General features: G+C 37.0%; 1 protein-coding gene across 4 annotated transcripts; it reads left to right on the forward strand.

Annotated features, from left to right (window-relative positions):
- Positions 1 to 852: 852 nt before the first annotated feature.
- LOC102236793 (endoplasmic reticulum junction formation protein lunapark-B-like) lies at positions 853 to 12,677 on the forward strand. Of its 4 annotated transcripts, none has more exons than XM_023327505.1 (15): positions 853 to 982; positions 2,105 to 2,182; positions 3,692 to 3,733; positions 3,908 to 3,958; positions 4,042 to 4,178; positions 4,403 to 4,461; positions 5,798 to 5,838; positions 6,035 to 6,118; positions 6,196 to 6,247; positions 6,393 to 6,488; positions 6,905 to 6,997; positions 7,214 to 7,325; positions 8,819 to 8,889; positions 8,976 to 9,146; positions 10,458 to 12,677. In XM_023327505.1, exons 2-15 carry the CDS (start codon positions 2,156 to 2,158, stop codon positions 10,625 to 10,627), a joined length of 1,206 nt encoding a protein of 401 aa, XP_023183273.1. In that variant the 5' UTR covers positions 853 to 982; positions 2,105 to 2,155; the 3' UTR covers positions 10,628 to 12,677. The 4 variants fall into 4 exon arrangements, with proteins under 4 accessions (XP_023183273.1, XP_005812835.1, XP_023183274.1 ...); XM_005812778.2 differs by having other exon boundaries at positions 7,220 to 7,325; XM_023327506.1 differs by having other exon boundaries at positions 6,396 to 6,488.
- The last annotated feature ends 172 nt before the right edge of the window (positions 12,678 to 12,849 follow it).

Below are 12,849 nucleotides of genomic sequence, written 5' to 3' on the forward strand. Positions count from 1 at the left end.
TATGAAACATAATTTAGCAAGAATTTAATTCGTTAATCTTATCTAATACCCGTCACACACACACACACACACACACACACACACACACACACACACACACACACACATATATATATATATAAATATATATATACCACTTCCGCCTCTCAAACTGAGATTCGTCAACCTTTTTTGTGCTTTCTTGGACTTGATTTTCAACACTGAGGCCAAACTGCTAAAATTGAGTCCTTTTTGTTTATTAGCGACTGCCATACACAAGACTGTTGTTTGACCTGAAGGAAGGGAGAAAAAGAGAATTTGTCGACAGAAATAGATAAACTGCTAACTTTAGATAGAGAAGATTTGGCACTAATGTGAAGGATTTTGTCACTGTTTTAATTTAAGAAAATTACATGTGCACAAAGATGTAATCTCAGAAAAACATGTTAGGAAGGGTGAGGAAGGGAGTGTGGAATTAGACTTGGAAAAGTAGAGCAGAGTGTCTGCAAAATGTTGAATTTATGGAAAACTTTGTTTAGCAACCTTAGCAATGAGAAATCCACTGCTGATTTTCAGCTTTAGCAAACCTTAATGCACTGGGGTTGCTAAAGCTGAAAATCAGCAGTGGATTTTTCATTGCTACCCTAGTTTAGACGTATGATATCAATGAGCAAAATCCTTTTGTCAAGGAACATTAAACATGTACTAAGTTGTACAAAAAATGTGATTCACAAATACACTGCGACGAAACCACAGTGTACATATTTGGAAACCCACAGTATGTGATGCGTCAAATATTTGTACAATGTTGTTAATCATCTGCTTTGTGTTGTTGTCAAGAGTTTACGTCACCTCCGCCTCTCAAACTGAGAGGCGGAAGTGACGTACAATTACTACGCGGCCCATCCAATCTGATGGTTTTGTTGTGTCAGTTAAATGAGGTTATGTCGCGATATTTCGCCTCTTTAAGAAAACGGAAATAAACACTTCCACAAGGCTGGATGTAAGTATGGCTCAGAAAGACCAGATAAAATTGCGAAGTGTTGTGTTGCGGTGGCGTTAGCATGCTATTGGTTTAGCTAGCCTCCATCACCAGTCACCATTGACTCTTCTGTTATGATTTTGTTTCTCGGCTGCTGGAGGTGAAGTACCAATCACCAATATACCTGCGAAAAGTGTTCCGTTTCGTTATTACATGGTATTTTTATGTGTAAAATCAAGAGACTACTGCTGCATTATGAATATGACGTTTATGTCCCGTTACTGTTTTTGGAATCGTCTTGGAAGTCAAAAATAATATTGATACAAAGAGAGCAAATTAGTACAAGACTCATTTAGGTCACGAGGGAATATGTTTGGCATATTTATTAGAAAACATCAGGGTGTGTGGGGTTTTGTTTATAGTAACCACTTTATGGTTCTAATCCAGGTGAAGCACATTATGTAGAACTTTTTCCTCAAGACTGATGGAAATAATAATTTTAGAATCGCTTCAACCTCAGTATGTCTGATATTGTAGATGGAGTTTAAAATGAGCAAAGGCTGCAATGAGATTCTCACAGTAAAACATCAAATACCTAGGTAACACATAGATGATCAAAGGTGGAACAATTTTATCAATTTATTTAAGATTTGAATTTCAATACAAAGGTGGAAAACATAGAATAAATACTCACTGAATTTACTTGTAGTTTCCCAGTACTGATTTGGAAATATTATACAGTTATGTAGCATAACAAACTGATATTTTCTGGTTAATTATTGAGGCTCTTTTCACCTGTAGACCCTGCAGTTGGTAGCTTGGCCGTTCTGTAATTTGAAATCATGTAACTTCCACAAGACTGTCTTTGTAAACACGTCCAGATGTCCAAATTTGTCTTAATGATATCACCCTTACCCTGCTGTGTGTTTGTCCAGGCCAATGTGTGTGTTGTATTTTCAAAACCTTGTAAAAGGAACTTAAATACAGGTTAAATACAGAAAGTCGTACAGGAGGCTTTCTTAATCTTGGCGTCATGGAAGCTTACATGTGCAGTTTACCATTAGCTAAATAAAAAGCTACAACTGTTAAGATTGTGTTTTTTTCCTTTAAATGCATAAAACCTGAAACCTTTCTGTTTTTCAGTGAACCTGAAACGTTAGTGAACCAGAGGAGGCCTCTGTCTCTGTCACAGTTATGGGAGCGTTAATATCTCGATGGAAGGTATGCAAATCGTTAAAAAAATGTTAGTCTAACTTGGAAGATTGGATTTTTCTGAACCTAAACATCTTGTACCACTAAGAAGATGACAACTGTGTCTCAGCAATATCATCATATAACTGACAGTGACATTGGAGGTAGTGGTAATGATTCGTTCATTCATCTACGTAGTTACCATCCATCATGGCCAAGAGCCCAGGCTTTCTTGGCTTCTGATTGTTTCTTTGTTCAAACCTCCACTATTCATACCTCAGTAGAATAGTAGTTGTGTTTAAGGGAGTGGTCACTGTAGATCAGGGATTGACTAATAAATGGTAAATAGCATGTACTTGTATTGTGTTTTATTAAATTCCGAGGACCCCAAAGTGCTTTAGACTACTTTCAGTCATTCACACATTCACATGCTGACATTGGCAAGCTATTGGATTGTCCTGATTACAGGACGAACACCTACCACCATTGCCACTGTTGTCGCAATAACGTAACACAAAGTTAAAATGACTTCATATTGGCATTAGACAAAGTTAGCCTTAATATCTGTAAATATTAGTTTCTTTGTTTATTCCTTGAAATTAAAAGCTTTATATGCAAATTCAGCGAGTTTTTCTTAATGTTTGTTTCAGCAAACAGGAAATATTTACATTTTAAATAGATTCGTCAACCTTTTTTGTGCTTTCTTGGACTTGATTTTCAACACTGAGGCCAAACTGCTAAAATTGAGTCCTTTTTGTTTATTAGCGACTGCCATACACAAGACTGTTGTTTGACCTGAAGGAAGGGAGAAAAAGAGAATTTGTCGACAGAAATAGATAAACTGCTAACTTTAGATAGAGAAGATTTGGCACTAATGTGGGGGATTTTGTCACTGTTTTAATTTAAGAAAATTACATGTGCACGAAGATGTAATCTCAGAAAAACATGTTAGGAAGGGTGAGGAAGGGAGTGTGGAATTAGACTTGGAAAAGTAGAGCAGAGTGTCTGCAAAATGTTGAATTTATGGAAAACTTTGTTTAGCAACCCTAGCAATGAGAAATCCACTGCTGATTTTCAGCTTTAGCAACCCTTAATGCACTGGGGTTGCTAAAGCTGAAAATCAGCAGTGGATTTCTCATTGCTACCCTAGTTTAGACGTATGATATCAATGAGCAAAATCCTTTTGTCAAGGAACATTAAACATGTACTAAGTTGTACAAAAAATGTGATTCACAAATACACTGCGACAAAACCACAGTGTACATATTTAGAAACCCACAGTATGAGGAAAAACTGTGATGTGTCAAATATTTGTACAATGTTGTTAATCATCTGCTTTGTGTTGTTGTCAAGAGTTTATTCAATTATGAATATCAAGATTAAAGGTGGAGATAGATGAACAGCTGTACAGATGCACAATGTTGTTATTTACATTCAGGCAAAAATATGAATTTTGCCAATACATTTGCTTTATTTAGATGTTACTGAAAGATTCATAAATGAATGATTTAATGAAGCTGGCATTTATTCTCATTTCAGACCAAACAAACCACAGTAGAGGAGCTGGAGAACCTGGAGAAGGTTAGTTCTATTGGACTCAGTAAAGTCGCATTTGTGATGAATTCTGGATTGTCTAGAACTTAACACAAGCTTCATATTCAACTACGTTTGCAATCTGACTAGAATAACCTCTAGAAAATGAATCTTGTATTATTTTCCACCAAATTAAGTTTCTAATATTATTGTCTTCTATAGGAGATTAAGAAGTTGGAGGAGTTCAGAGGCAAAAATCAGCGATTACAAAAAGTAAAGGCAGAAAACCATCGAACATGAGTAACCCTTAGTTGTTTGTTCTTGGACCTGAATGATGTGCTTCTATCTGTCTGCAGCTCTGGGTCGGTCGCTTGCTTCTTTACTCATCTGTGCTTTACCTGTTCACTTCTTTCACCGTTTACTGTCTCTACCTACCTGATGAATGGCTACAGAGACTAGCCATGGCCCTGCCTTTCTTTATATACCCCATACTGTGAGTCTTGGTTTTCATTACCAATCCAAACAGTCTTTTAAATATCACTGTGTCCTGTTGGTATTTTAGATTTGTCCTATACCGTGTTTTCTGATTTGGTTCGATTGGAGTTTATGAATTTAACAAGGCAATAAAAACTGAGGCAAGAGCCCCAACAGACGAGTTTGAAAATGTTGAGTGAAACACTAACCTCTGTCTTAATGTCTTGTTTCCATCTTTTCCAGTGTGTGGTTCATCAGGAAGCTGCTGCTTTTCCTGTTTTCCAAACTTACTGAGAGAAACCGTAAGTTCTCAGTCAGTCTTCTGAGGTTTCTTTCCTTTTATAAACCAGCAGCTGCATTTCCATTGACAATATAATTTGACATTTTGAAAATAAATTTGCTTAATAAAAACACATAAATCAAAAAAAACAACTTGTTTTTTGATGAAAAGTTTTGAGATTAGGATTAGGTGTTTTTTTGGCTGTATTAAAACTGGTTTATTTAGCAAAGCGGCAATAGAAACACTTTTTTTGCAACACTAGTCACATGATCAATAGTCTGATGTTGCCGTTGGGGGTGCACCAATTTCTCGGCAAGCTGATTTCCTGCATTTTGGCCCACCAGGTCATGTGGGTGCACTTCGACATGTTTACAGTTAATAGTAGTTATCCCACTGTTGCCAACTCAACAGCTTTCTTGCTATGTTGAGCAACATAAAAAAAATTGGTATTGGCCAAAATCGGAATCGGCAGATAAGGCTTCTTAAAAGATTGGTAATCTGTGACCGGCCAAAAAAACTGCAATCGGTGCACTCCTCGTTGCCTCAGGTGCAAACGACAAAAAAGAAGACAGGAAGTTGTTTAACAATGGTAACACAGTATGTTTTTAAATGACGTTGCATGAACAAACTTATTCAAGTGTAATTTTAAATAATTATTTAATGGAAACACTGCAAATGTTTTTCAACAGTTTTAAATATAGACAAGGTTTTGTGCACATTTGTAATGAAAACGCAGCTAGTGACGTAATATATTGTTTGCCTCGTTATGCGTACGGTGGGGGAAAATAAGTATTGGATACGCTGCTAGTGTTTCATGTTTCCTCACTTCCAAAGAATGGAGAGTTCTGTTATTTTCATAGCAGGTACACCTCAACTGTGAGAGAGATTTGAAAATAATCCAGAGAATGACATTGTCTGATTTTTAAGTAATTTGCATTTTATTGCATGAAATCTGTATTTCATACAATAAGTTGAGGTGTACCGATGATAAAAATTCCAGACCTCTCCATGCTATGTAGTTGGGGAAACGTATTACTTGTTTTTCCTACTTCATATTGATGTAATTATTAATAGTTTAATCATTGAGTCATTTGCGACTTAGATGTATTATGATTATTCAGTTTCATATTAAAGAGTGAAAAGAGCTTCTTGGAATAAGTATTTTGTCACTTAGACTTTTGCTAGTTTTGCGACTGATATGTTTTCATTAATGAAGCTGACATGGATTTAACTTCATTCTGATTCTATCCATGCATTGTGTGGAAACGTCAGTGGGACATTCACATCCATTTCACTAAACATGGCAGATATTCAGTCAGTGAAAAACTTAACTGAAATTATTCTTGTTCTTCTTTTAGATGATAAACTTGAAGATCTGAAAGCTGCCAGGAAAAAAATTGTAAGTTGTGTACGCTTCACGTTGATTAATGAAATGATATTTTAGTCATCGTTTTCAGTGAGTGTTGCCACGCCAATATCTCTAATACTTGGTTGGTTTCATTTAATAAACCTTTTGGGTTATTGAATGTTTTTATTCCGAATGTCATTTATTTTCTGACCTACAACCGAAGTTTCCTCTGGTTTTCTGTGTTCAGCTGGAGGAAGTGATGGAAACAGAGACGTACAAGACGGCCAAACTCATCCTCGAACGCTTTGATCCTGAAGCTAAAAACAGACGTGTAAGTGAAGAGATCTTGGACTCTTACATACCTGCTGCCATGTTTTTGTTTGTATTTTACTTATGTTTATTTTGTAGGGACTGGAGTCGACACCGGTGGGTCCTCAGCTAACTCCCAGACCTGGTCAAGGTACGGCAGTCAGCGCTATGCTGTTGGCTGTTTGTGGAAAAATGAGCTATAGCTAGAGATGGTTGGTTCTAGCTATAGCTCTAGCTAGCAAGAACCAACCAGCTAGTTCTAGCTATAGTTATAAAATAAAGTTGTGTCTTTTCAGCAGAAATTCGTCAAAGGGGTATGAGACCGATGGGCTCCTCGGATGTCACGGGAATGACTCTCTCTCCAGGAACACGGCCTCAGATGGGACCTGTGGGTGAGAGGATGTTTTCCTACGTTGTTTGCATATAAACCATCTATAACAATACCATAGCACTCATCTAGTGTACGCTATACTGTAGCTCAGTAGGACGATCCACATATTGCTGCAGCATGGCCAGGTGCCTCGCCTTGGCCTGGAAGATCAGGATTGTGAACTGTTGTAGTCTGCTGAAATTCTTGATGCTGCTACCTTAGCTACTAATCATGTCAGATTTATGTAGCTGTCTATGAGAACTTGAATCTCTGACCAACATCACACCTTTGAGGTTCTAGGAATTGCAGATCGCATAAGAAAAGTTAAGTCAAGGGCTACTGGAATGAACAACTCATTCAACTTTAACTGAGTTCTTCTACTTTTTGAGTGTCTTTTGTCAGCTTTTACTTTTCCATCAGATATTGATTCTCTGTCAGCTCCAGGAGGACCTCCAGATAAATCCACCCCCAGCACTTCTATGCTCCAGGGAGCTGTGGAGAGGACACCCTGCACCCCGATTAGAGGTGTAGGTAGGTTCCCGTGAACTGGAGAATATTGCATCTGCAGGACCTTTATGTACGAGTTTCACTTTCTGAAGCCAAGTGACAAAAAATATAGAATATTCAGTTTTCTCTTTTTGGGAGTGTGGGGGGTTTTGCGTTATGTGTTCTGTAACATTAGTTTATGTATAAAAGTTGTATGTTTGGATTTTGCTGTAATTATTTCTGTGCATTTGGTCTGTTTGGTTGGAGGCATGTACTCCCCTGGTCCTCCATTACCAAGACCTATTCTGCCCAGAGAAAGAGGAACAGTTGACCGAGTCATCGAGTATCTGGTGGGAGACGGACCAGAGAAAAGGTAGAAGACCCATTATTGACTTTGAGCCTATAATAGATGAGGTTTGGAACTTGTACTCTCCAACATAAACTACTTATGAAGCTCCGCCATTGCTGTCTTAATCAAATTCATATAGAAATCCTACAAAAAAACAAGCTGTTTTCTTGTGAAAACATAGGAGACAGGAGACTGTTTTAAAATCTCAGGGCTCATTTAAAATGGTTGCAGTCTTAAGCTACATTAACACAGCAGGTGCTAATTCTCAATTCCCATTGTTTTGCTGAAATCCAATTTTTATTTTATTTTTCGAGGGTTCATTCTATGACTGCAGTCTAACTTCTGTGTAAACGGTTTATACAACCCCAAAGTGATCTTCAAGCGCAGAAGAAAAAATGATGACTGTTTACAGAAATAACAATGGATGACGCCATCTATGGATGGATTTTAAAGCTTATTCACTATTGGGAGCCAGCAGTACTGTCACAAAATCGAAACAAGGCAAAAGAAGCTAACAAAACGAAAGCCTAGCATTTAGCTATGACTTTCTGTGGAGTGTTGACTGCAGCTTCTGTAGAGAAGTCATTTTGGATGTGTTGCCAGAGATGAGAGTGGTGGGATTGTGATGTGCTGCACTGGCACAGACTTCTTTCATAAGTTCATAATCATAATTTTCAGCCATTATTTACATCTAGATTTACAGCATATGACTTCTTGTTGTGCAGAATTATGTCTAATATCAATGACATAAATGTTGGATATAATCCAGCATGACCGTTCAGAATGCAGTCTAACTATGAAAACTATTGAATACATATCTGATTCAGTTCCACATGTGGAAGTGGCACTGATTAGATTTTTTTGAAGGTTGAAAAGATTGCATTGGGCCATTCAGACAGTCATGAAAAAGTTGAATAAATCTGACTTGAGTCACATTTGCCTGCTGTGTGAACGTAACGTTAGTACAGAACTAAATTTTAAGTATAGTCTACAGATGTTTGAGTTGCCTGCAAAATTTCAGAAACTATGTTTCAAAACTGGTTTTGATGTGTTTGAGGTCATCAATCAGTTGGAGCAACTACATCCAAATTCTCTTAACTTTTCCTCAGATCAAGAGTTAAATAGTTGGAACATGAGCTCAACTGGGTGTTCCAGTAGAAAATGACCCAAATAAAAATATTTTATTTGAATGGAAAATTAAAGCGTGAACTAAGTTTCAGTAATTGAGCTGAACTCAGCCCTCTTTGACATTTGTAGATTGTGCTTAAAAGAAAGAATTTGATAAATAACCAGCCAATTTAGATACGATCTGAGAAGAATAGTCATCAGGTATGTTTGTGCAATTTAAAGTCAGAAAAGAAACTTCTAACACTGTCTTCATTTGTGAGTAATAACAAATTCTGTACTGCCTAGTTTTGTTGGCAGCTTTCAGTTTGTTCCTTCGGAACATTGCATTAAAAAAATAACTAATTCCAATGAACTGACCATGCATTAAATCTTCTGGAACATTGTTGCAGATATGCCCTGATCTGCCAGCAGTGTTTCTCTCATAACGGCATGGCTTTGAAAGAAGAATTTGAATATCTTGGTAAGATCAAAATCACCCACTGAATTGGTCACGTCTCGTTTGCAGTTGTTAAATCTCGCTTCCCGTTTTCCGACGTCTCCCATCAGCATTCCGTTGCGCGTACTGCTACTTCCTGAACCCGGCCAGGAAGACTCGACCTCAGGCTCCCAGACTCCCTGAGTTCAGCTATGAAAGGAGGCTGAGAGCGGATCCGTGCTCTCCTGGACCGTCGCTTTGCTTCGACATGGACGCGGAGGACACCGCTGCCCCCAGTGGAGGTACCAAGAATAACAGACATTTGAACAGGAGAAGACAAAGGGGTGACCCGAAGTACAAAGATGAAAGTTTATGTGATAGCTGTTCTTTTTTTTCACCCATTCATGGGTCGGATGAATTGAAGACAGATGTAGGTTTTACCTGAACCCATTCAAGCTTTAGTCCTATGTTTGTTTTCATCCTTTTTTTATTTTTTTGTGATGTTTTAAAGACACTTTGCATCTATTTAAAGTGATTTTATTGTCACACCTGTCATTATACCATTAGTTAAAGCTTCTGCTTTTTACAGGACTGTCTTCTTTATGCTTGTCTTTTTTTACTTCCTCTTGTCCTTTCTATCTTGGTCCCCTAACTACATTATCTCCATGTGTCCTTTCTGTCCTTCCTTCCTTTCCTGTGTCATTTTCTTCTTGCTTTCCTCCCACTTTTCCTTCTGGCCTTTCTTCATTCTCATCTCCTTCCTTTCTTCCCAATGGTCTTTTTTGGCTGTCATTCACTTCTTCCCTTAAGAAAGTAAGCTTCTTCTTACTTTCTTAAGTAGAATAAAGGAATTTTTTTCATATTTTATATTCCAGCTCATTTCCTTCCTTTCTCACTTCTTCACTTCATCCTGTCTTTTTCCTTTTTTTCCAAGAATGTAAAGTAAACCTACTTTACATTCTTGTGCTTCCTAATGTCCTTCATTCTGTTCTTTTCTTTACAACAGAGATTTATCCATGAGTTGTTTGAGGGGGGGAGGACACAAACCGGAAAACTAAAAGTTGATGTTGAAGCCTTTAGCAAATAATCAAACTTTATAAAATCGATACAGTAAAAGAAAACTTACAAAATTGCTAAAGCCACAAAATAATCCACCAATTTGTCAGTAGCTGGTGCGTTGTCAGCTACCACCCTCTAGTGGTTGCTGCGATGTATTACAAACAGATGTAAGCATTTTGATGTTCCAATTAAAGTTTCGCAAACCAAACCCCATCCCTATTTTACTTTTTTCAGTACCATCAACATTTTGATGTTTGATTTGTGAATCTTATTTTATGTAAATATTAATTTTAGAACAACTCCTGTGTCTTCATTTACCAAATGTGTCAAAGCAATGAAGTAATGAAATGTTTCCACTGTGTTATGACACATTTTTTGGGTTTTATTTGATCCTTTTGTACAGAGAACAGCTGGTTTGGATGGAGGGTGGTTTGGGTACGCTCTTCATCACTTCCTGTTCACCTTTTGCCAACAGGAAACAAAAGAAATTCTCATGGTGACTAACAGATAAACAATTAGTTTATTTCATCTCACTGAATACATCTTCTCCACAGCTGAGGAAGACCTGGGTCAGGATGACAGGGAATCTGAGGAAGAGAAGGAGAACGTACCGGAGGAGAATCGGCAGGACGAGGAAGAGGAGGAGAAGAAGGAGGATGAAGCTGTTAAAGAAGAAGAGAAGGAGCTGGACCAGAGCCAGAATGAAGAACCTCCAGCAACATAGAGAGCACTGAGACGAACCAAATGAAGAGCAGCCATGACAGATGGCTTCCATGGCAACACAACGCTGAAGAGCATGCTTTGTTCCAACAGGATTGGCTAAAGTAACTCTGGTTGGGGGAAATGTGATTTTAGGTTTATGACATGGGTGGAAAGTGAAGATTCATGCTGATTATTGATCCTGTCAGTGATGCTTTCTGGGAAATCAAATCTCCATCTTTCATTTAGGCTATTTGAAGATTTCCACATTAAAATCATTTTAGGTTTAAAGTTGTAGAATACTGAAGAGTTGATGATACAACTGGTTCTGACCCATCAGTTTTAACGATCCACACAGGATTTGATCTCAGACCTGTTATGATGCAGTTTATCATAACTCATTTAGTCTATTTAATGAAACCTTTAGGTTTAGTGAACTGCAGTGACTCCATGTGGAAAGTTAAGGCCATTAACATTAATGCATCCACTATTTAGGATTATGTTTAAGACAAATGCATGCCTTTGATTTAATTCTGCTGAAATAACTTATTTTCTACATTATTTCATAATAAAATGAGCAATAGATTTTTTTTTTATGTTTCTTGATTTGGCTTAGGAAGAAACTTTTAGGGTTCTCTTACTTCACCCTGAGGGTCAAATGAGTTTTATTATTGTTTTCAAGTTGACCTAAACATAATTTGGCATTTTATAGATAAATCTCAGAAAATTAGAACTTTGTCAGGAAAGTTTACGTTCATTTCAGAGACTTAAATTCTTATGGATTAATTAAACATGGAGAGAAATGTTTCAATCCTTGTCATCTTTTATGATTACAGATGAAAAATCGCTTGAGTGCAGAGTCTTAGAGAGTTAGAATATTGCATAAGATCAATTAAAAAATATTTAAGCTTTTCGACCAGGTCTTGACTTTGACTGGACCGGTGGACCACATTGCTTCTTTTCTGTTTCATACTGCTGTGTTTTGTCATGTTGACCCAGTTCAGGCCCAGTTCAGACTGGTTGCCTCACGTCTGAGTCCAGAAGCCTTTGATATGTAGATGAGCTCCAAAATGAGTCTAATACAGCTATTTCCTCAAATATATCAACTCTAAGGAAATTGCTGATTTCTCTCCTCATTGGTCTTTACACAAACCTTTGTTCCAGAGCAGAAAACACTCAAAATCCATATTCTTAAGGCAATTCTCCCAATAATAATCAGTTAATCAATTGGGGCGTCATGGCTGCTTCTTTCTCTCTGATCTTGTGGAAGCAGCAGAGTTTGTAGTCAAGCTTTCATTTGTCATACAAGATTTTCTTTTCTTTTTTTCCAGTTTGGCATCATTAATGATTACATTCTTCAATTCTGTGTTGTTTTTTTGTGTTTTTAATGCATTTCTACAGGTTTTAAAACAATTTTTTAGAGACTTGTAAACATTATTGTATGACGTCTTAATACACAACACTGGAAGTGAAAGAGGATGTACTGTGATTGTACATATTTAGAGAAAGTTGTTGGATTTTAGTTCAGAAACTCAGTAAACAATGAAATTTAACCTCTTTTTGCTCAAAGAACTCTCACTCATATTTATCCTCATTTAGGGGACAATTTGCCAAATGTTTCTTTCTGTGTTGTATTAATTTATTTGTGTTTTATTTTTGTTTATATTTCCAGTCTGCGTTTACTGTGCTGGTCCTATTCGTTTCAAAGAGCAGCTTGCCGTTGTGACTGTTTACTGCTGTTTTTAAACCCAAGTCTCCCTTTTAACATTTGTTAAACAGTTTACAGTTTAACTTCATCATTTGAATGTTACTAAGAGATTACTTCATGAACTTTAGCTCCGCTATTTGCAGAAAGTCATTGTTACTTCATAGATTTTTCTTTTTAAACTAAATAGGAATTTCTGGAAACCTTCCAGTATTCCTTCATTTTACCCACCCTTGCTGATTGATGAGTGATTCCCTGAATGCTGCCATGTGGAAAGATCATTTTTAGTAAAATGCACGTTAGTAGGAGAAGCTTTAAATTCAAGTCTGTTACCGAGTAAATTATTACTTTAATAAAGCTCTTTATTGTATATTTTCAGGTACTTTTGCTTGGTTAATTTATTGGTGCATTTTTGATTGCAAATCCAAAACATTTTCAGCAGAAGAGAAAAAAAAATGATTTTGTCTCCAGAGATCCAGTGTTTTTCATTAGTTTTGATTTAGCTAAATAAAACAGTTTGCTACATTTTGAATAAATTTGTG

The sequence above is a fragment of the Xiphophorus maculatus genome, chromosome 22, assembly GCF_002775205.1.
Source record: "Xiphophorus maculatus strain JP 163 A chromosome 22, X_maculatus-5.0-male, whole genome shotgun sequence".
Classification (NCBI taxonomy): domain Eukaryota; kingdom Metazoa; phylum Chordata; class Actinopteri; order Cyprinodontiformes; family Poeciliidae; genus Xiphophorus; species Xiphophorus maculatus.